The sequence below is a fragment of the Mytilus trossulus genome, chromosome 2, assembly GCF_036588685.1.
Source record: "Mytilus trossulus isolate FHL-02 chromosome 2, PNRI_Mtr1.1.1.hap1, whole genome shotgun sequence".
Classification (NCBI taxonomy): domain Eukaryota; kingdom Metazoa; phylum Mollusca; class Bivalvia; order Mytilida; family Mytilidae; genus Mytilus; species Mytilus trossulus.
In genome coordinates, this window is record NC_086374.1 from 12,436,389 (window position 1) to 12,462,247 (window position 25,859).

At 31.3% G+C, this 25,859-nt stretch overlaps 1 protein-coding gene across 1 annotated transcript in view; it reads left to right on the plus strand.

Moving 5' to 3' along the window:
- LOC134705607 (degenerin deg-1-like) overlaps positions 1-10,937 on the plus strand; it is a 38,477-nt gene extending 27,540 nt beyond the window's left edge. The window contains exons 4-13 of the mRNA XM_063564330.1: positions 588-665; positions 2,856-2,947; positions 3,331-3,494; positions 4,421-4,510; positions 5,350-5,491; positions 6,348-6,426; positions 7,453-7,510; positions 9,717-9,808; positions 10,073-10,148; positions 10,538-10,937. Of these exons, the coding sequence (XP_063420400.1) occupies positions 588-665; positions 2,856-2,947; positions 3,331-3,494; positions 4,421-4,510; positions 5,350-5,491; positions 6,348-6,426; positions 7,453-7,510; positions 9,717-9,808; positions 10,073-10,148; positions 10,538-10,735 (1,069 nt within the window). The 3' untranslated portion in view covers positions 10,736-10,937. The remainder of the gene's footprint in view (positions 1-587; positions 666-2,855; positions 2,948-3,330; positions 3,495-4,420; positions 4,511-5,349; positions 5,492-6,347; positions 6,427-7,452; positions 7,511-9,716; positions 9,809-10,072; positions 10,149-10,537) is intronic.
- The last annotated feature ends 14,922 nt before the right edge of the window (positions 10,938-25,859 follow it).

The following is a 25,859-nucleotide window of genomic DNA, read 5'->3' on the forward strand; positions in this document are numbered from 1 at the left end:
TAAACATATGAATAGAAAAAGAACAACAAATATATATATGATTAAATACTCAACAATGCCGCACCAAACAAATTCAATGCCTACAGTTTCTAAAATATGTTATATGACATAGTCTGCTACTGTAGAAATCATCATGACGCCTTATACAAATTACATTTAAGCTGTTGTCATAATATTTTTTTTAAACGGTGTAGCCAATCTTTAACTTGACATTTCTCAGTTTCACTTTAACGTCTCTCGAGCGTACAATAATTCTTTCAAAGGAAGGACCGTCGAGATGAGATGGCAACTTGTAAATTAAATTACCTGTGTATGTTAAATTTTAAATGAGAAATGCCAAGTTGGAAGTGGGAAAAATAATTTTTGAATAAAGAAATGTCATAATATGAAACAATATCCTTATCAGTTTCTAGTTTCTTACAGAATCATAAGAATGTGTAAATAAAACACCCGGATGAACATTTGTACTTTATTTATAACGGCGCAGTATTATAAAATGCAATACTTAAAAAAAAATTGAAATATGGCATTGTTTTGATATATATGATGTATTGAAACTGGTAATGCAAATTTGTATCTCATTTAAGGAAAGAAAAAAAGGAAGTTGGTCATCAGCTGAAAAATATGCTTCTCGACTGCCAGTTCAATGGAAGAAAATGTGACCCGTAAGCTTTAAATCATTTTTAACCAACACAAAAAACGCATAAACATAAGAGCATCGGTTTCCTTTATATGTGAAAGCTCTAACGACACAATAGTCTGGCCCAAATGAACGTGTGATGAGAAAGTTTGTATTTCAATTAAACGAAAACAAAACTGTGCATGTCCTAGGAATATTTTTTTAGAAGAAAAAAAATGAAAACATAGACTTTTTTTTTAAATTTGAGATTTATTCTTTTTGTTCTAAATCCAAAAAAAAATAAGAAGTTTACGTTCCAATGTACCAATACGTTAATTAGAAACAGACATTATTAAAACAGCTTCATCAAAACAGAAATAAAGTTGTGCGACACATGTTGCTCACATTCCTATCAGAAAAAAATCGCACAACACGATAGCCGATCCATTTAAACATGGTTTGATTTGAATCGACTGGTTGATGATTCTTATAAACTCATTTAAGAAAATAATTACACATAAGTCGTTGTCGTTCTGCCTGGTTTTTTTTCCTTAAGTTTAATGTTCAAAATAGAATGTCCCTAATAAAATGACAAAATCAAAAGCTGAAACACATCAAACGAATGGACAACAACTGTAATATTCCGGACTTGGTACAGACATTTTTTAATGTAGAAAATGGTTGGTAAAACCTTGTTTATAGCTAACTAAACCTCTCACCTGTATGTATAGACATACTTTAAGTTATATAATGTTGATGAAACATGGACCTTAGTACGGAAATGTACGAATAGACGGTAGTTGGACATTATTGTTCTAACTGAAATAGTTCGATTAGGAACTTAGATAGTTTGACTTGGAACTGAAATAGGTCATCTTGAAATTGAGAACAAATGAAAGAATGAATAGATAAAAAGTATTGTACCAACATTTACACTCTAATGTTAGGAGCAGTTATGATTTTTCACTACAATACACACTTAAAAATTGTTTAATTTCATTAGAACTATGAATCAAAAATGGATTCTCTCTGATAAATGGAAGCCTTTAAACTTGTGTATTTTTTTCTGGTCTAGAATCTATTTGCTGTTACCTCAACCTATTTTTTATAATATTATTTTGTATGTCTTATGTTTCTCTAAACCAAGGTTCAACAAAGGCTCTTTCAGAATAATATATTTATATAAAATGAAATGTCTATGTAGATGTGTGAATCAAGTTTATTCAGAGAAATTGTAACAGCAGAAAAACCTTTCCGGTTATTTACAGAAATCAACATTTGAATTATTATATTAGATATAGGAAGATGTGGTGTGAGTGGAAATAAGACAACTCTCCATCCAAATAACAATTTAAAAAGTAAACCATAATAGGTTAAAGTACGGCCTTCAACACAGAGCCTTGGCTCACACCGAACAACAAGCTATAAAGGGCCCCAACATTACTAGTGTAAAACCATTCAAACGGGAAAACCAACGGTCTAATCTATATAAACAAAACGAGAAACGAGAAACACGTATATAGTACATAAACAAACGACAACTACTGTACATCAGATTCCTGACTTAGGACAGGTGCAAACATTTGAAGCGGGATTAAACGTTTTAATGGATCCAAACCTTCTCCCTTTTTCTGAAACAATAGCATAACATCACAACATAGAAATTAGTTTATTTAGGGGAGGGATAAAAACATTCTCTGAAACTGACGTTATCAAGATGCCTTATACCTTGTAAACTGATATCTTGCAATTCTAATATATTTGATATGTATTAAAGGCAAGGCAAAATATACCAAAGTGAAATAAAAACTTACACTTTCATGGCAAAACTCGCAAAACGACAAAAATGTCGAACAGATAAAACCAAATATTAGACATGAGAACATCATCTATATGCGGATCTTAAATTTAAATATAATGCTAGTTTATATTTTTTTTCATAAGGAGCTTCTGTATGACATCAGCTCCATATGAATAAAGGAATAGGTCGACAAGAAAAATATAACCAAATATTTAATAAATCAACAAATTAAAAGTCTTGATAATGTCAGTTTAAGAGTTTTGTTTGATCGGGATGTGCCTTAGACAAAATACTTGCATCTACATTGGGCCTTTGTTTTTTATTTATCAAGGTAGGCCCACTTCTAAGTGTGCCTCCATCTTAATTAAAAGGGTCGGAATATTGATTTCAGCACTTGAATCCTTTCATCATTAACTTCTCAATCTACCTTTGCAGATCAATTAAAGATGTTGTTACCTATGAATACGGTAACTGTTTTACAATCCAGTCATCAAAGTTTATTGCTGGAAGTACCGGACCACGAAGCGGTTAGTTGTTTTTGTACTTCTAAAATCAAACAATTGTTATATTTAATGCACTAACTGCAAGGTATTCTCAAGTTGTACATAAGCGGCATGTTAATTGAAAAGAGGATAAAACCCACAAATAATGCAAATGATAAAAAAGAATTAAATTAGAATCAACAAATATTTGATATATCATAAATATTTATCGCTGTCCCTTCAATATTTGTAAGATGGCGATTAGCATTTAAAGCGTGACTAATTACATTGTTGTCGGTGCACGTTTTCTCATAGATATTAGAAACAAAGTTTACGGAATGAACAAGATAATAAATATACTGATTAGTTTTTTTTAACGAAAAGAATATCAAACGCATTTTATATTTCGATATTGATGTATTTTTTAGGAATGGTGCTTACCATTAATTTAGAGAATCACGAGGCAGTAGAAGATCTTACTGAAGGATATGGTATGAGGATGGTAGTTCATGAACCTAAAAGCTTCCCATTACCGCTGGAAGAGGGATTGACGGTATCAGGGGGATATGAGACTTCAATAGGATTAAAAATGGTAAAACAAACAAAATCTATAATTTGAAAGCTTTTTAATATAGAAACTATTAAATACTTTACATATTTTCAAATCTCTATAATTGATGAACGGAAAATTAAAAACTAATCGAGGAAATCACATTTATTCCAAAAAGGAGCTAGACTGGAAAGATCAAATTTCATAAAATTAGTAAAAAGAAAAAAATCAAGGTAACAATTATAAATTTAGGAACTCAGAGGAATTCCAAAAGGAGCGAAAACTGAGTGTACATGTTAAGCGTTTCCTGCTATGCATGTAATATCAGTCTTTAAATATTACATTAAATCACTAAATCTTGAGAGCGCACTACTAGAACTATACACGCGTACTGAAATCAATTATTAGGTGTTGCAACGGTCGTCCTTCTTACAATTACAATAGCCAAGTCTGTATTTACAGTTACGCGACTCAAAAAGTCATCCAAGTTATATTGTTAAACTGAACATATTCAAACTTGGCTGGATGTCTTGGGTTGTATTGTTAATTTTTCGATTTTGTCGTAGTTATCATCCTAAAAAAAACCCAACTGAAAACAATAGAAGTCTAATTATTCATGGATATGTTATCATTAACGATTTTTCAACATACAGATATGCTACAAATTCAATAAAAGTCGTATCTTCTGTAAGTACATAATCTGTCGTTTTACCTTTTTGTTAAACTGTTTTGTTCGACTGTAGGTTTAGTTATAACAAAAATTAACTTATCATTTTTTTTGATACAATTGGTATCATTTTTCAACAAATCACGAACTAAATACTTTTCAACTGCTCGACAATGAAAAGTTATGTTTAAGTGAATGTCGGTCGTGTGATTGTTTAACTAAAGTGTTCAGGATTGTAATTTTTATATGTATTGTGACAGCAATATGTACTTTTACATTCGAAGCAATAAATTCATTTCAGACAAGAATTGAAAGAAAAGGTCAACCTTATGGGACTTGTGTTGATCCCAAAGAATACTTTAAGCAGAATGGAATACGCTTTTCAACACAGGTATAAAAGTCATACTTCATATTCATATTATGGACTATTTATTGTTCCTTGTTTCGTTTATTTGTACGTCTGTATTGGTGGATTTTGCTGGTTAAACGGTTTCTGTGGTCGGTATAATATTTATGATAATTTCTGTATAATATAAACACATGAAAACTGTTGGAAAAGAGAGAACATGAGTTTGATTCAAAACATGCAAATGTCCATTTTCATTACTTTCCAATCATCAATGCATTTCACAGAGCTAAAACAAAGATTTATGTCAATATACAAGTAGCCCCTGACATGAGTTTTGTACCCAGAAACTATAAATTGAGTATTTTTTGCTTCTCCGATGATCATAATGCTTATATTTGGGGCGTTAGCCAGGACTAAATTTAGGTTGGCATGTCATCTACCGACCTGTACGTTTGTATACTAGCATGTTAAAGCTACGACTAAGTGTGACGTTTTAAGTCAACAACATGATATTCATATCAAATTAACACGTTCTTTTCATGGTAAACATGTACTTAATGCCACTGGAAGTTAGACAAAAACATGAATAAATAAGATAACAAGAATATACACCTCAAACAAAATGTTGAATTTGTCATTTCTGGTACCCATTTTCAATTTAATGAATAATATCATTACTGAACACATACTTTACCTTTTAATGGCTTGTTTAAAACAAAACAAATAATGAGGGCAACAATTTGTTTGGTAAGTACTGTACTTAGAAAAGAGGTTAGCCAAATCATCCTGCTCTTGGTCATTCAGTGTTCAATTATAAAACTTGAGTACTCATGTATTATGTACATCTCTCATATCTGGTCTTCAATTATTTTTTAAAACAGGCATGCATTCAACAATGCTGGGAGAATTTGGCATATGCGAGATGTGATTGTCAAGTTGGAAATGTTCATTCTGAAATTGGTCGTTTCAATGACCAAACGGAAGTTAAAATAGAAACACCCAAAGGTTGTTTTACTGAATCAGGTGTGTATTTATACCCAAAGTTTGTTTATTCAAATTTAAAAGGTTGTTTTATATATTGTTTGATTTTATTCATCTTGTCATCAATGCAGTTAGTCAAAAAGCGTTATTGAGTGAGTTTAGATATTGGAACATTGCATGACAGATTAAAAAAAGATAATAAGAAAAATAAGAACGAAGTCGGAGCTTCCAACATAGCTTTAGATTTCATTTTTCTATATAATAGATATGTATTTATATATATGATATGTTTATATTTTCATGAATGTAACATAAAGAATCACACAGTGTGATGAGAAATTGATGTATATAGATATGAGATGTATATATGATAAGACTTTCATAAACTATGTTGCGTAGCATAATAAAAGAATCACAGTGTGATTAGAAATTGATAGAGGTAGATATGAGATGCATATATGTTTATACTTTCATGAGCTATGTTGCGCAGTGTAACATAAAGAATCACACAGTATGATAAGAAGTTGATGTATGAAGATATGAGATGTCTATATGTTTAGACATTTATGAGCTATGTTGCGTAGTGTAGCATAAAGAATCACACAGTATGATTAGAAGTTGATGTATGTAGATATGAGATGTCTATATGTTTAGACTTTTATGAGCTATATTGCACAGTGTAACATAAAAAATTACACAGTGTGATTATAAGTTGATGTATATAGATATGAAATCATAGGTTTGAACGTAGTTTTCAATTTAGACTCGGATATGAATTATGTGTATGCCTATAGAAGTTTAATGTTTATCTGAGTAAGATGCACGTACATGTATATATGAAGTTTCGATTGTTTTCTTCTATTTGCTTGTTTTCTTAAGTGTTCTATTTTTCGTTCAGAAAAGAGATGTTCTATTGATGTCAGAAGAGATTTGTTATCAGATATGAATAGATATTGTGACTGTCCACAGCCTTGTCTGTAAGTTTTACTTCTGTTTTAATTGTATGGATTATTTTTCAGGATATCAGCATAAATCTATGACAACGTCTAAATCCCCCTACCCTATAAATAGGTACAAACTTCCAACAGCTTAAATTATTCAACTAAATGTATTTGTTCAAATAAAAAAAACGCCTATGATTTCATCAAAACCAGAGATATAACAAATGTGGTCAACACCTTCTAATTATTTTTTTTGTATTGATTGTTTTCAATTCCTTTCATCTGAATTTTGGCAGATTTTAAAATGTAATTTTCTATTGCGTTTAAATGTAAATACTTTGTCTCTTCTGATCTCGTCTAACCTTTGTAAACGTTTTTTTCCAGCTTTATCATGAATTACCTTTTTAAGAAGTGTGAATTGTTTAACTTTATCTGTTCCTGGAATTTTTTTTTTTCGTATACCTCAGATATTGTGCAATTTTCTAAAGTTATACAAATGATTTGAATACAGGTAAAACTACAGTTCTTCTTGTTTAAGTTTTTTTTATGTATTTTTGTAATTGCTTACTATTATACGATATTTTACCTCCCTCTAAAACAGCTAAATATACTGAATTAAAACCAAAGAATCGTTTGCAAATACTTATCAATACATTAGGTTCGGACATTTTCTTTGTGGTAAATTAGGATGAATACTTCTGAGGAGCCAAACATTTCTAGAATTAAATTTGTTATCGTAGCTGATGTTTTGGGTCTAATGACTGTAAGAAAAGAATAGAAGAAGAAGAAAAAATGAAACAGTGGTGCGATTCTTTTTTCTAGTTCTTTTTTGCTCAGGCTATTCGAAAGAACCCAATTTTTATGACTCTCCCATTTTCATTAAAATTTACCCTAAGCAGTATTGGATAATTTTGTTATAATATGACTACAAAACGTATGTTCAGATTGTTATTTGTATGTGATAGTTAAAATGGCTATATCAAGACTAATTTCCTGTGCTATTGGTGAGTTTCTGTTGACTCATATTCAAGTCTTGTAAATAAAACTGAATATTTCCAACAGGGAAAATACTTACACTACTACATTCTCTGGGCGGATATGGCCACATGATACTAAATTGGTAAGTATATATATTAAGTATGCATTGTACAATTATAATTTTACTTTTATTATTATATAATGTCATCATTCTCAAGGATGATAAAGCTTACAATATATATATGGATAAGCCGTAATACCAGTCTACACATCTTAAAGGTTGTACTTTGTAAATACAGCTGTTTCTCAAACCACGCCTCTTTTGGGAAGATTTAGAATATTCATAGAAAATTAATTTTGTTTAAATACTGGTTCCCAGTCATGCTCTCTGTGTTCCATCTCACAGAGACATAAGACGATAACAATCATAACCAAGGAGTAAACAAAGACTCATAAAACCAAAGGACATTTACATCAACAGTTATAAATAATAGTTAAGAAACAACACGAACTCAACTAAAATACGGGAGTGAAATATACATAAATTGGAAATGTTAGCAGTAAATATACATGTGCCTATTGTTTACATTGAAATCTGTGGTATCCCTTTATTCGAGGAAGGGATAGTTAAGAAAATTAGTGTTAGTTTAAACTCTGAAAAGTTCAGGGCATATAAACGATGAAAATATGCCGCACAGCCCTATATGTTGACCTTTGAAAACAATGGCAGTGCATCTGAGTTTTCAATTCTAGGATAACATTTTTTTCCAAACTTCATATTAAAAGTTGTACAGTTTTAGTCGTAAAAAGAGTTCATATGGGGAATTGCATTGTCAATATTTACAGAAATGCAATTTCTAAGTGTTTCATTTGATTATCCCGTATCATCATATTATATGTAACACCAAACTGATCTTTTTTCAAAACGATATTACTTTCAGTAACATCAGTACCATATATAATTTAGAGTAAGCAATCGAATTATCATAAAAACACACTTGCAAAAGACAATTTTACAAAACACAGATCAATTTACATAGACTCATATTAAGTTAGCACTGGAGTATTTCTTTATGGCAGCCAGGGCAATCTCTAATATTATATATCATATCCCTAAAAAAATAAGAAACCTTGTATTTTCATGAGTAATTGCAACCTAGAACATCAACTTTCAATTATATGTCCTAGTCTGTGTTAAGAAAAAAATTAATTTACTGTTCATAAAAATTTGAAAAAATACTCGAAACAATAAGGTTTATTTTCCCCTAACACAGTTGAACTGAGCTAAATTTGATCGACTTTTGTTATATGCTGTATTTCAATTCTGTTTAAATACATATTTGTTTTTTACTTTCAACTGGTTTGACTTAAGTGCCACTGATATGTGAACTTCAATTGAACTACTTAGCTATAGATGGGTTTCGCATAAACAAGATGTGTTCAGCTAGTAAAAGAAAAAGAATGCCAACATTACAAGTGAATCAAGAGTGGTTTTTTTTATTGACTTTTTCGATATACAAACACTAATTTATATATAGGTAAAAACGGTTATTAACATATTGTTTTTACCTATAATATGAAGTGAATCAGACATTAAAAACTCCAATTGTACGAGTTCGCTATCTATTCATATCTATGATTATGTTTAAAATGGGTTATATAACCGTTGACAGTCTTTGGAAGGTCACCGTTATGGTTAATTATATGACGTCTATACTCAAATTCACACGAAATATTGATGCATAATTTCGAGTTTATTCATTTTGAATTGATTATTTTGGACTTTTTCATTTTGATTTACGTTTGAGTATGTTAAAGGTCGAATAGGAGAATTAACGTCTTATTGGTGAATATGAATGTGACGCCTTGTGTCTCTTAAAATTTTGGAAGAAAAAAATAATTCAAGAAAACTTAATGTAAGAGGAATAATTTATAAAGTCTAATGATCATGATTTTACCAATACTTATAAAAGAGAAGATGTGGTATGCTTGTCAGTGAGACAACTATCCACAAAAGACCAAAATGACACAAACATTAACAACTATAGTTCACCGTACGGCCTTCAACAATGAGCAAAGCCCATACCGCATAGTCAGCTATAAACGGACCAGATAAGACAATGTAAAACAATTCAAACGAGAAAACTAACGGCCTTATTTATGTAAAAAAAATGAACGAAAAACAAATATGTAACACATAAACAAACGACAACCACTGAATTACAGGCTCCTGACTTGGGACAGGCACATACATAAATAATGTGGCGGGGTTAAACTAGTTAGTCCGTTCATTGAGAACATATTATTATATCTATATAGTATACATATTTACATTTTTTCTTAAATAGAGCGAACTAACTGATCAGGCATGTAAAACATACGAGTTATACAATACAACTGGGGGTGACCATTGTGATTTAAGATACTGGCACAGCTTAAGGTAATATACCATTATTACTATTATTATTACATTTTAAAAATGGTTGATTGTTATGGGTTTTTTTTGTCGATTTATCGCAAGACAGAGTAGCAGATATAAAAAAAAACTTTAAAAAAAAATCTAACTTAAAAAAGAGAAAAAACTGTTTAAATAGTAAAATGAGGATCACTCTCTTGGATATTATAATGAGAGAACATTTGTATTCAATGTATGTAATCTAAAGTAACGAATTAAAAATCAAGTAATGATATTTTCTCTTTTTAGTAATAACTTTTTGAAAGTTAATATCTACTTTGAAGACTTAAACTATGAAGTTATTTCTGAAGAGCCATTATATGACGTAAGTAATGTTCTGTTCTGTCTTATTTGCAGTATCGTTTTAGTCACTGGTATTATTATTTGGAAAATTAATTACATTTTCTTCCAACTCTACATATAAATGTAAATACAAGATGTCAACCAGTTTTAGTTGTATCATCAGGATTTAGATCCGAAAATTAAACAATGTAATACTTTACCTATGAGCCTTTTGTAAACGAAACGAATGTTTGGTGTACACAATTTTAATTTTGATATCTAGGATGAGTGTATTTAAAACACAAAAAAATAAAAAGACTAAAGTAAATAAATGTGGTTTATCCTATTTTTCGACATTTATTAATTTTATAAGCTTTACATTATCTTAATTGTTTTATACTATAAACAACTTATATCAGATTTGAATTATAGGCTACACAGTTGATATCAGATGTCGGCGGATCACTTGGACTGTGCCTTGGAGCTTCACTGTTATGCATCTGTGAAGTGTTTGAAGCTCTGGTTATGATAGTTGTGGTGATGGTAAGGAAAATCCGTGGACGTTCAACAGTTTCCGAGGTCAATTTAGAGCGAACTTCATTGGATGAATTCAGATCTTCGAAAGCATAAGGAAATACATTGTGGCTCGAATTTTCGGTTATCAGTAACGTTTTCAATCAAAAACTAACTTGAGCGGAAGTCAATGAATCAGTGGCATGTATTTGTATTGGTTGGTTGTGGCTGTATTGGTTTCTTTCATTGTGTTTGTCTTGTATATATCATGCATATACATACAAGATTTATATGCCTATGAATCAACTCCCAATTAACACTGGAGCCCAGCAGACGACTTGGACCATACAACAAAGTATTTCATTGTCACGACAAACTCGGCACATGATTAGTTTTATCAAGTATACACTGTGTATGGCCTAACTCAGTAAATATCTTTTCACACTGAGTGTGACTTGTATTAACATAAAAATTCTACATGTGCAAAAATATACACCTTGTTCTGAAAGTCTAGTACGACTATTTACGTGCGTACCTAGGTGGTAATTACCACAGTATTTAAACGCTGAATCTTTTCCATTGATGTCCGAAATAGTGAAAAAATTATAGTTTCAATTTTAAAAATATATTGTATTCCACAATACTATTACAACAACTTATTTCCGAAATATTTTTAACTCTTTCTGGTTAAAGTTAATATGAATAAACAGAGAAATCCGTAAAAACCTACGATACATTAACCAAACAACACAAAAATCAAAAAGGCACCGAGGGCAATATACGTTTTAATTAATTGACATGTTGCTATGCAAAAAGACAAGCTGTAAGGTAAAGTAAAAAGATTTAGAGAGAATACCAAAAAATGAAATTCAAACTTTTCCTACAACAACATCTGTCAGGTTTAGTTTGCATGTTCAAATCTTTTTGTCACCATCATTTTACTCGGCATATAATGCTCAGGTGTTATAAATGGTAGTACAAAAACTTTTTCAAATGTATAGCAAAGCTAACCGTTTAAAGGATTGAGATTTTTAAGTTTGAATATCCCTATGGGATCTTTCGCCTCACTTTTCAGTAAATTTATAAAGATTGCTTGCAGTGGACTGAATTTCTTTGGATATAATAAAGAGTTGAACGGCAGCTTAAAATGTTCGACTAAATGTTTAGCACTTGCGGCCTGAAACTTTTTCTGAAAAACTATAGAATTGATAATCATACGGTATAAAAAAAATTGACATAATTAAATCAATATTATAAAAAATTACAGATTACATCAATTCCTCATTTCAGAACTCATAACTGTCTAAAACTGGTGTCTTACACAAAATCACTTAAGCTGGTGTTTATTTATAAATCAATAAGACACCAAGCGGTCAATATACGTTTTAAATAATTGACATGTTTCTATGCAAAAAGACATGCTGTAAATAAAGGCAACAGTAGTATACCGCTGTTCAAAACTCATAAATCCATGGACCAAAAAAAATCGGGGTAACAAACTAAAACCGAGGGAAACGCATTAAATATAAGAGGAGAACAACGACACAACACCGAAACGCAACACACACAGCAATGGACCAAGCAACAGACAAAACACCACGAGAATAACAAATATAACATCAAAACCAAATACATGAATTTGGGATAGATAAGTACCGTGCCACGTCTTATCTCAATATCTCAAAAATAAGAGAAAACACAAACGACTCAAAACGTTAAAATGCAACACACACAGAAACGAACAATATTATAACAATGGCCATCCTCCTGACTTGGTAAGTCATTCATATGCAGAGTAAAACGATGTAGAGAGAATACCTAACATCTACCAAAAAATAAAATTCAAACTATTCCTACAAAACAATATCTGTCACGTTTAGATTGCATGTTCAAATCTTTTTGTTACCATCACTTTACTCGGCATATAAAGCTAAGGTGTTATAAATGGTAGTACAAAAACTTATTAAAATGTATAGCAAAGCTAACCGTTTAAAGGATTGAGATTTTTGAAGTTTGAATATCTCTGTGGTATTTTTCGCCTCACTTTTAAGTAAATTTATAAAGTTGGCTTGCAGTCGACTGCGTTTCTTTGAACATATTAAAGAGTTAAACGGCAGCTTAAAATGTTCGACTAAATGTTAAGCACGACCTGATACTTTCTCTGAAAAACTATAGTGTTGTTTTTCATAAAGCCTCGGTCACACCTTACCGGATAGCTCGAACGGACGCCTAACGGATAACTTTTTTTCAATCCGTTCATGTCCGTTAGACGTCCGTTTTTATCCGTTAGACGTCCGTTCATTTCCGTTGCATGTCCGTGAAGCGTACGTTTTGTTTGTCGACGTCCGTTCTGTCCGGTGGAAATTTTTGAGCATGTAACTGTTGAAAACTTTGAACGGACGTCCAACGGATAGAAGATTCGTTGGACGTTCGAGTGAGGCGTCCGTTTTGAACAATACTCGTCCGTTTCGTTTCCGTTTTGTATCCGTTACGTGTCCGTTATACATCCGTTGGGGTTCTGGCATATAAATTCACCAACGGACTTCTAACTGATAAAACGGATTTTGAACGAATGTTGAACGAATGTAAAACGGACTTCTACCGGACGTATAACGGATAAAACGGATGATGAACGGATCTGAAACGGATAAATGCCAATTAGATTTCTTAAGGTTCATGAATTCTTATTATTCATAGTCGATCTTAGAATAAAGGCACATTTCCACAATCAAGCAGCTGTTATTCAGGTCAGACACTGCCCTTTAGCGGCATTTTGAAGAACAAACCAAAACCAGTTACACAGAACATTTTCAAAATTAATTCGATTTACATGTATTATTATTGTTGCTTTTAATTTTTTCGTATATCTTGTTTATCCATTTTATCCGGCACGCTTCCGTTAGGTGTTTGCTTTATGCGGTACTCGTCCGTTGCATGATGGTTCGACATCCGTTCTGTCCGGTACGTCTCCGTTTCTCGTCCGTTGCATATTCCTTGCATGTCCGTAATGCATTTGTTAGGTGTCCGTTTTAGTTGGTCAGTACATCAACGGACTCCCAACGGATAACAAATTTGTCAACGGACAACTTTTATTTTCATCCGTTAGGCGTCCGTTCGTCTTATATCGACCGAGGCTAACCAATTGACATGATGAAATCAATATTTTAACAAATTTACAGGTTACACCAATTCCTCATTTCAGAACTCATAACTGTCTTAAACTGGTGTCTTACACAAAATCACTTAAGGTGGTTATCATTAAGAAATCACCACATGACCATTCTGTCGTTAACAATTGATTAAATGGTATTTTCTAATAATGATTTACTCTAGTATACCTGTTTCATATTAAAATTTTGAACTAGTTGATCTCAAATTTAAAATTTGCATATATATCTTTTTTAATTGAATCTAAATTTTATACAATTTCTTAATAATCAACATTAAATAAAATATTTTTAGTTGATTACTTCATAAATGAAATAAAATAAAACAATCAGATACGATTGTCAATTAAGTATACATAAACGTCTTTCAACCGGAAACCAAAGGATGCGATTTAAATATACTTAATATCGCCTAATGGTCATCTAAAATGTACAACATCCATACCGTAAAGAAAACTATTATATAATGACCATGCATATCAACTGAGGCATTAAAAAATGAATAATAATTACAAACTGATAAAGGTAACACAAAATAATTTTTGTTTTCAATGAATCCGAACATATCTGTTTTTTTAAAGCACGTGAGGAGGGAAGATTACAAATTACACTCCTTAAATTAACAAACATATTAACGAATTGGTCGATCTTTACAATGAGCCTGTGTCTAAACTAAGTTATGACATTTTTACAGCATTTTCGATTGTGTTTTATCGTCTATATTATTACCAAACGTGACCTATCTCGAATATGACTGTTTTGCCAAGTGTGAAATTGCATTGCTATACGACGTGTCTCGTTATTTTATACAGCAAACAGTCATGTAATGGTTTATGATGTTTCTGTTGTGGTTTATGGTTGGATAATGTGGTAAGCCTTACCAAAAAATTATACAATAGCCTTTCATTACCGTTATTTTCTTGTTAATTGTTTTGACTAATGACAATAATGAATTTCAAGATAATATATACGTTACAAAAATACATCACAGTGACTGTTTGTAATGTCCTGTGCGTTTTTGTTCAGTGTTCTTGCGTGCGATTGTGATGCATTTCTGTTACGTATTAGTATTTGTGTCATTTTGAATATTGTCATATAAGCAAGAGGTTCCTCTAGCCATAAAACCAGGTTAAACCCACAACTTTGTCTCAAAATGTCCTTATCAAGTGAAAAATATGGCAGTTGTTTATTAAAAGATAATTCACAAAAATGAAAATTCATAACGGAAAGTCCATAATCAATTGGCAAAATTAATAGCTCAAACACATAAATAGATTTGTTTTATGTATGTTGTCATTGTTTTTGTTGCTCTTCAGTATGTTTGTTATTCCTTTGTCTTTCTTTTATAGTTGATGTGTGTCCCTCGGTTTTAATTCATAAACCAGATGTTTTTTTGTCAGTCAATCTATGATTTTTGAAGAGCGGTATACTAATGTTGCTTTTATCAAGGGAGCTCGATGAACAAAGATACAATCCTTGAAAGAAAGAAAAAAAGAATGAGAGAAAATAAAAGACAATACCAAGCAGACAACATAAATTCCAAAGAAAAAGGCAACACAATATCCAAAATGTTAAACGACGAAAATGAAGAGAGCGATTATATGGTTGAAATTTAAGTGACAAAGATGCAGCTAAAATAGTTTTGATTGTTGGTAGTAAATAACATAAAAACTGTAATATACACTTTGTTTGCACAGTAGGATTCAAGTTAAATATAGATACAACGGTTATTAAAATAGACACAACACTGTAAAACCTATTGCAACCATTTAACAGACTAAAAGAAACATAATAGCACGATGAAAAAAAGACAAAGTAAGTCGGATGCCTTTAAACGAAGCTATTACTTAAACGGTTAAGTAGTTCTCGTTCAACATGTGGTATCCATCGTTTTGTTCGTGTAAATAAAACAATGTACGTACAGTTATATCCAAAATGAGGAAAAAAAGTTAGGATTAAGGCAACGACAATTATAACATAAGAATGACACTTTCCGAAACATATATTCTGTAACGGTAAGCCAAAACATGATGACTTCCGTTAAAATGTCGAACGGATGATCTTACCTCTACCTCTGGTACCCGATATGCAACTAATGAAAGCAATTACCCTCCATAAAGGACAACATTGCCGGGAACGCAATTTCTGAATAATCGTATCCACGGAGAAATATCTACTACTTATTCGTTCCCCTTTGAATGTTATAACACAGAAGTACAAAGCTCAAAGAAAGAAAAATGTAATCGCCCTTTATATTGTATAGTTTGTTTCTCAAACAATCATCCATATTTTCAATCATTAATTGATTACTTAGATATGAAAGTATTCTGAATTTGGAAGTACGGTTAATTGCAGTCAATTATTTCATAAATGTTGAGTCACTCAGCGATAAAACATCAGGTGCATAGCAGAACGTGGAGATAAAGCATAATGTCAGCTGATATTTTTCCTTAGAAGACATTGAAAAAAGTCTGTCCGATGATAATACAGTTTGGTTAAGTAGATGGGCACTGTAAGTTCCCATATGAATGCCGAGATTGTCTGATGAAAATAAGTACTCAAAACGTAAAAAGTAAAATCACAAAAATACTGAACTCAGAGGAAAATCAATTTGGAAAGTCCATAATCACATGGCAAAATCAAAAAACAAAACGCATCAAAAACGAATGGACAAGAACTGTCATATTCCTGACTTGGTACAGGCATTTTCAAATGTAGAAAATGGTGGATTAAACCTGGTTCTATAGCGCTAACCCTCTCACTTTAATAACAGTCTCATCAAATTCCGTTACATTTACATGATGCGTTAAATAAACAGTCACAATCAATAAAATAGTCAAAATATGGAAACAGATATGTTGTTAATTAGTAAATCCCTAATTTTCGTAATTGTTATCGCTTTGGCTAAGTCGGTTGTGAATTTTATGTTCTGGTTTTATTCTGTGTTTAGTCACAACTTCGGTTTTATCATGTATATCTACTATAAAGTTTTTTTATGAAAATTTAATGTTTGCTTAATTATGAGTAGGTAGTACAACGATAACTCTTAATCTAAGTTTTGATTTGCTGATAACATATAACATATAAGTAGATAGTTGGGAAACATGTTACGTGGACTTAAATTAATAACATTAATTATTATTTCATCCCTGATAGTATCACGAGTCCTGGAGTCATCATTAATGTTTTGACAGGACCATTTATATGTTTACTTTAGGGATGTCAGCGAGTACTCGAGTATCGATTACCAAAATGGTACCCGGCTAATCATTTTACTGTTATAATGTCATTGCTTTCTAAAGTTTACACAAACCATATTTTTATTGAGAGCACCACCCTGGACACTATATCTTATTCAAAATTAATAATACATTAACATAGAGGTGTATATAGGATATAGGAACAAGAGCATGTTTCCAAAGCTTAAAATGTTAGCTTATCTTTTTTTTTTTATTCGCTTGTTTTTCTTACCTTTTAAGAAGTACGTTTCGAAAATATTCTATTACTTATGATCTAACATTATTTAGAAAAGTAAAATCATAAAAATACTGAACTCAGAGGAAAACCAAAATCGTAAAGTCCCTAATCACATGGCAAAATCAAATGATAAACCACATCAAAAACGAATAGACAACAACTGTCATATTCCTGACTTGGTACAGGCATTTTCAAATGTAGAAAATGGTGGATTGAACCTGGTAGAAAATGGTGGATTAAACCTGGTTTTAAAGCGCTAAACCTCTCACTTTGTACGACAATCTCATCAATTTCCGTTATGTTTACAATGATGTGTGAACTAAACAGACATGATAAATAAAATAGTCAAAATATGGGCACAGCAGTCATACTCGTGTTACAATTTTAAAAACAAACAATTTCGCATGTCTGAGGTCAGAAAATGTATACGTCACATATTTTTGTCGTTCAATGTTTATGCAAACAATTTTGAATTTCACATGGGCAATGTTAGCATACAGGGTAAAAAAATCTAAAGTATGTAAGAATTAGTTTCAGCAATAGACCGAGATTTAAAAAAGTCCAAAAGTTCTAAAGAATTTATGAGAATCCACGAATGGGTCATTCCACTACGTGATTAAATCATTTTGACGTTTGTGGTTCGACGTATTCAGACTATAATATAGTGATCGGTAATAATGTTGAAAGTTTAACGATTATAAGAAAACGACCTAAAATTTATAATGGAAATGACAACAGCAGAATGTACAGCCGTAGTGTAGTGGTTAGTGAATCGGACTACTATCACAAAGGATCCTGGTCCGATTACCGTTCGGGATGAAATTTTCAGGAACTCAATTTCGGCTCTCCCTTGACACCATTTGCGAGTATGGTCTTAAGGAAACGATGATAGTCCGTCGGAAAGGGACGATTATGGCTGAACCGTGTTAAGAGAGAGCCATATCTCTTGCAAGTTAAAGACACCCTTGTTTATTTTGATAAAGTAGGTTAATGCTGCTACAAGGCAGCATTCATTCCCGCAAAGTGGATTAATATAAGTTGTAAAACATGTTTCCAAATCCACTATAAATAAATATGTTTAAACTAAACAGCAGTTCACCAACAGGTCTTCAATTCAGCTAGAAATTCCCGCATCCGGGGGCATCCTTTAGCTGGTCCCTAATCAAATTTATACACTAGTTTCGTGATAATGAACGCCATACTAAACTCCAAATTGTACAAAAGAAACTCAAACTAGAAAAAGTACAACGCCAGAGGCTCCTGACTTGGGACAGGCGCAAAATTGCGGCGTGGTTTAACATGTTTATGAGATCTAAACCATCCCCTATACCTCTCGCCAATGCAGAAAATTGGTCTACCTTTTTGGTTCCATTTTCTTAATGATTTACCGAGCGAGTACTCTAGTATCGCTTATTAAATCCAATGAGAAATCGTTTAATAAATCTTCACCGAGTTGACATCCCTAGTTTATATTCGAAATACTACTTTTGAACCTCAGGAGGAGATTGCCGTAGCCGTATTTTGGCATAACTATTTGATAATTTAGTTTTTTAATGTTTCTTAACTTCGTATTTGATATTGCCTTCCAAAGCTTATTGAATATTCCTCGGAGTTCAATATGTTTTCAAGTTTCCTAAGAGTGACACGGATAATTCTTATTTAGACGTATCGCACTTCTGGTGTAACTTATTAGTAGCCTGGTATCTTTACTACTGTCCCAACTCCACTGTTGTTGTTTTGTCCCCCCCCCCCCCCAAAAAAGAAAGGTTATTACATGAAATATCATTAATATGTTAATGTTTTGCAAAATCAGTGTTTTAAGATGTTTAATTGTTCAAAACCCTAAAGTATTTCTACCCATTATGCCCTAGCCTCACTTTGCACACATTTTTTGGATTTTCTGTTTTAGTGCTTTTTAGTCTTTGTTTTTAATTGCACTGTGAAGTGTTTTGTTTGTTTTGCACTGATGGGAATAACAAAGACCGACCACATGTTTTGTGTCCTTAAGTATAAGCCTAGTATCATTTATGAACGTTTTTCCTTTAAATAAACTTTTTTAATTAAGGTGAGCGAGATCGTTGAATATTGCTTTTAGCGGAACTAACAAGTATTTAATTAAAATGTATAAGCTTGACATTTAAATAACATTAGATTGATATCCCGTTATATTAGCACTTATGGTTTTCCATCCTATTGGTACTTTAAAGGGGACGAAAGATACCAGAGGGACAGTCAAACTCATAGATCGAAAATAACTGACAACGCGATGGCTAAAAATAAAAATAAAATCAGACAAATAAAAGTACTGAAGACAGAAACATATTATACTAAAGATTAAGCAACACGAACCCCACCTAAAACTGATGGTGATCTCAGGTGCTCTGGAGAGGTAAGCAGATCTTGCTCCATGTGTGACACCCGTCGTGTTGCTTATGTTTTAAATATAATATATTAGTAGCTTTACGTAAGTATATCTGTATTACAAAGATATCTCCCCATCCAAACCATAAATTCAGTTAGAAAAATGAAAGAAGATATCACCGAATGTGTCTGCACATTGCTCAAACATGACAAACATGACAAATATGACAAACAGGTCTGTGTTTAATCAACACACATTATTTTTCTTACAAAAGAACTTTCAAAACTGCAAGTCCAGTTTATTTTATAACCTCTGCTTAGCCGAACTGTGGTATTCAATATAAAGGATTCACTGAACATGCTTTGAATTAACGCACACGTGAACATAATGCACCGCTTCCGAAGACATTAATGTGTCGTTTTACAAAATGAAGATTAAGAACAATTATAATATTGAATTAAAGCTAGCATTTGTAAATTGTTCAAAAAATAAATGGACAAACAAAAAGACACCATATAAAATCAGGAAAATTAGATTAATTATACCGTAAATAGTTGAATGACTGAAATGTTCAACACTTGTTTCTTCATACGTTAGTAATACTGAATTGTATATGCTATCAAGCGAAAAGTATAGCTGAAATATAATTTGGACTATACATTCATCACTTCCGGTGTTAATAATTTTGTAAAAGAAAACGTCTTATTTCTTGACACCGTGAACATGTAAGATTATGATTATTAAACAGATAAACTACACATTGTCCAAGAGCGTGAGAAAATGATTTTGAAAACAGGTGCTGAAATATTTTCCATCTTTTATAATTGCATTGAATAAATGTCAGCAAATTCATATCCTACAACTACGAAGGGAGTATTGTGACTAACAATATGTCCATGAATGAACTAAATATTCATAAACACCGTTTAGTTTATAATAAAGTAGTTATATAACGCGGGTCTAATAAGAGTTTTATAAGAAAAAATGCGAATCATAACAGCTTATATGACGACATTGAACATGATTGAATATTGTATTGTAGTTATCCATCGGCTGATGTAATCGCCACTAGAGTTGAATATTGACAACAATGGTCTTTTGTGTAAATGAATATTAGATAAGGACCTGAGCGGTAGCTCAACGTAAAAAAACATGTTCCAAGTCATCGTGTTTACATATTGAACATAAAATGTCACGTTGAACGTTGATTTAACCGTCAGATGGAAATAAATGCACTTTATTATACCTCAGTATGTTTTTTTCTATATAAAAAGTAATGAAATAGTTGTGCTATTTCATTCCACAGACTTTTTGCCTTTCAATAGTTTCAAAGGCGGTTTATAGTTTCATAATCGGTTAATAGTTTCATAATCATCTTTCCCGTACTTTTACATGCTTTTTTTTATTAGACAATAATGATGTCATTGACTATTTTGCTTAGCAACGTCAAACTCTAATATTGTAAACGGTATAATATGTGTTTGTCCATTGTAATTACACTTACAAGAAGCAATTTTAAAAGAGAGAAAATCTTCGCGCGCATTTTTTAAAGATCTAAAATATAGTACCTTATTCACAATATGGGTTCGGTCGTCTTATTCTAATTAGTTATCAAAAGTACCAGGATTATAATTTTATACGTCTAAAAGTGAATTTGCGTTTGGTGTACTTTAGCTTAAATTTATCATATGCACGGAAAATTTAACACAAGTATGTCTAGTCTTGATTTCAATTAATGAAATATTTACAATTACAAGAAGAACTGTAAAAAAGACGTATAGTTCATCATGTGCATGTCAAATTATGTGACATTTTTTCCCCCTTTTCTTTCAGATGATATATGTACACTTTTAGAAAATTAGTTAATTTGGTATATAAAAACACTTAATGACTGTGTTGTTCAGTATAATAAAACACCTAATGACTGGTTGTGCGGGTAATAGCAAGTTTGTTGTCCCTTTGCATATCAACTATTGCTCTCGGCTTTGCCTCAAGCAATAGTTGGTATCTCAGGGACAACAAACTTGCTATTACCCTCACACCCAGTCAATAGGTGTATAAAATTGTAGTTAGCTAGAAATATTTTACCAAAGTTCAGGTAACGTTTGATGACTACAATACCAATATATTGCATTGGTTGCATGATTATAAATCAAAACATGTTTTATTTTTATTAATTTCTTACACTTGATGGTGATGCTGAAGATCAAACACTTTATGTTACATAGTTTAAAAATTACCATGCTAAATACCCATTAATACTATATAAATAATGGAATAAGATAATTTCAATAAAAACTTGCGCAGTTGTATAGTGACAAGATTGTTGTATAGCCTGTTGTACTACGTCTCATTGATGCATGCTTAAATATTGTTAATAATACGGAACAGTGATACTAACTGATTTCCCAATTAACATTAGAAGAATATAATTGAAACTGTGAATATTTTAATATTCTATGCTGTTTGAATAGATTTATAACTAAATATATGATTTTTTAATTTACATTATTAGAATGTGACGAAAACTGTGTACTTAAAATTTTATCCTGTTAGGATAGTTGTGTTTGAAATAATTGTAATATTATCATTTCTTCATTTTTTTTAAATTAAAATTGCCTTAAAAGCAGCATCATTCGAGATTCTAATTTGAAATTAAGAAGATTAGAAATTCGTTTTCTAATGTAGCCGATCATAAGAAAACATAAGAAGAACACAAATCTGTATTTAACATTTAACTGATAACAAATTGATAAGTAAATCAGGTAATAGACCATATCAAATATTGAACACGGAAGCAAACATAAAGAAAAGCTCTTCAACTTCCAAGTTTCAACATCATATGATTTTGATTTTTATCAGCAAGTATATAAATATATAAAATGTATATACAGATCATTTATCATTTTATGGACTCTTTTGATTTTGAAAAAGTTTCTATTGAATAACCTCATATTAAACAGATAATTTATAAATATGACAATATCAATAAGTATTCAATTTAACAAAGACGTGATTACCATCGGAATGACGATACCTTATCGGAGGAAACCTGGAGGTCATTCCCAAAAACACATTAAATGGAAAAAAAATGAATTGTCTCATTGTTAATCTTTTTGAAGATGCACATTTCTTCTGTTTCTTTAAAAAATGTAAGAAAATGATAAATAAAACATCAATTTAATAATACTTTTAAAAAGATTAAATAGTTCAACAAAAATGAAAAAAAACATATCACATCGCTTGGAAGTCTTGTAGGATGTTAATATGAGTTTCAACATGAGTCAAAGTCATGATTTACGAGTTGAATATTTGTATACTATTCATTGTCAGATTTTGTCAGATGAAATATTTGTATCAGTGTTTGTATTTAAGAATTGAAAGCTTCGTTTTGTAAATTTATTGGGGTGTAAAAGCGTTGACCGATGTTCATTGTGCATGGAGCACGAACATGTGCAAACGGTCAAGGCTTTTACAACCCTATAAATTACTTAAAAAAATACTTATAATTACATTTTTTTATCAGATCACGAAACCACGATTTCTAGCAGGTTTTTCTTTTATCTTTTGTATATAACTGAGCACTTTACTGTGGAAGCTCGTATCATTATGAATAATTACATTTCATTTTGAACTGAAGGTTTATTACAAAATGACGCGAGATTGCTGTTAGCCAATCAAAATAACGTACTATAATGAAATATATATATATGTATGAAATGTGATTGACAAAGTTGCATGTCATCTTAACATTAGAACACTGTTTATTTATCCTTTTTTATCTTTCGTTGTATAACTTTCATTCTAATATGCATTATCTTTTTTTTTACTGTGTAATTATTTATGCATTCGTATACCTTAAAATTGTACCATCACATGTCATTTGAAAAATATTGTTGGGTCTCAACCTAACCCAAATATAGTTATATAACTACTCTAAATATCAGGAAATCTGAACATTTCCGAAAGAAAGTTTTAAGTTTTCCCTCGCCAGGTTACGAATTCATGCTATTGGGATATCGAGACAGCACCGCATGCACTGTGTCCATCACTCAAGACCACGTTGCTACCTAACTTAGTCATTAATCTGATACATTGATGGATCTGTCGTACAGTTGTGACTAGTTTAGTCATAATAATTTTTTTGAATGTATCAAACAACCGTACATTTACTGGCTCATCGTCATTTTTGACTTAACGATTGTCCATTAGATTAAAAAAAATCCATACGCGGTGAAAGATAAAAAAAAAAAAAAAAGGAAAAACGATACCAGAGGGACAGTCAAACTCATAAATCGAAAATCAACTGACAACGCAATGGAACTGTTTACTCGCAGGGCGGTATAAATGGTATTTATATGTCTGGACTCTATAAAAAATGTTCGTGTCCTTCATTGTTGCTACTATGATTGGTCTATATGCCTTGTTTGCGTTACTTTGTTACATGTACATACCGTCATATTGTTATTGAAAAAAATTTGTATTCGGGTCTTTCCTATTAGCTAATTTGCTTTGTCTTTATGCCTTTTTATTCTGTTTTTTTTTATACATTTTGTTTGTTTTAATAGTGATTAAGAGTATAACACAATGTTGACTGCTGTACCCCAATTTTTGACACTTTACCTATTGAATCCGTCTGTTTTGTTCACACATCGTTGTCAATATAATGGAATTGTATACGACTGTCAAGTGATATGTTTTCCTATCTATAAAACAAGGTTTATTCCACCATTGTCTACATCAGAAAATTACTGTACCAAGTCAGGAACATGAAAGCTGTTATTCATTTGTTTGATGTATTTGAGTCGATTATTTTGAATTTTGATTAGGAACTTTCCGTTTTGTATATTCTTCGGAAAGTGTGGTATTTTTATGATTTTATCTTTTATTATAGATATTTAGCTAATTTGCAATCAATTCCATCATCATATCAAATCTATCATGTACTGTGTAACAACTCTAGATTCTTCTCTCGAGGAAAGGTAACACTATGCCACCGTAAGCTCAATTATTTAGTTCAATATAGTTGGCCGGGGGTCTGGAGCGATGGACACATTGCTAGCAGTTTTTCCCGATATACCAATAGCACGAGTGCGAGTCTTGGCAAGCAAAAAGCCCCAAGTATTTGCTTAAGCAAATTTGTAAATTGAACATTGTTGTTCTGACATTTAGAGTAGTTATGAATTTAATTTGTGTTCAGCTATGAATTACCTTCTCTGATGATCCAATGGATTGGTCATCTGTAATGTTGTCACTTGTTTAGATGTTTTTAAATAAATATATAAATATCTATTTTTAGCAGTAACCTTATGCACAAATGTATCCAATTTCTAGCCAATCAATTCAGAAACGATCATTAACTCAACCACTCGGTTTGATTTATAATTACATATTGAATAGCTTCCAGTGTGAATTGCTTTAGACATTAATGATAGAATTTATAAACGATTTACGTTCGATTTAAGTTCTGAAATGTGATCAAGCTTTGAAGTTGTAAGACCTCTGAATGGATAAAAAATGTAAGGAGCTGAAAGCTAGAGAAGTTTGGCAAGTTTGGCATCAACATATAAAGGTAAGAAATATTAGATAAAAATGACAAAAACATATCTTCCGTCTTCTAATCAATTAAAATTTTTTGGATAATCTATATTTTTTAAAAACTCAATCAACAAAATTTGTTATCCCGGAAAAAAATGAGCCATTTTTGAATTGCTGTAAATGCAGATATTAGAATTCTGCAATGCTTAAAATCAAAAATATTTCAACTATAAATAGACAGATTCTTTACTGTGATGATACCCTTTGTGCAAATGGCTCTGTGACATGTGTCAATTGCCATATGAATTTAACCTGAAATATCATTTTACTAATTTTTAATGGAAAATTGAATATGAACAAAAACGAAATCCCAAAACGATATGTAAATCAAATTAAAATATGATTACAATGAGATTATAATAAAATATTGAAAGCTGTACCCCTATTTAAAAGTACATTATTTTTTTTACCTTTTTGTGTGTTTGTTTAGTTCACACTTTGTTGTCAGTTATGGTATTTTATGTGACTGGCATACAAGGAAGAGGTTTCGCTAGCTATGAAACCAGTTTTAATCCACCCTTTCTACCAAATCAGGAATATGACAGTGGTAGATCCATTTATTTGAGCTTTTTATTTTTCCATTTGATAATGGAATTTATGTTTTCTGTTTATTTCATATTAAAATTCGATTTTACTG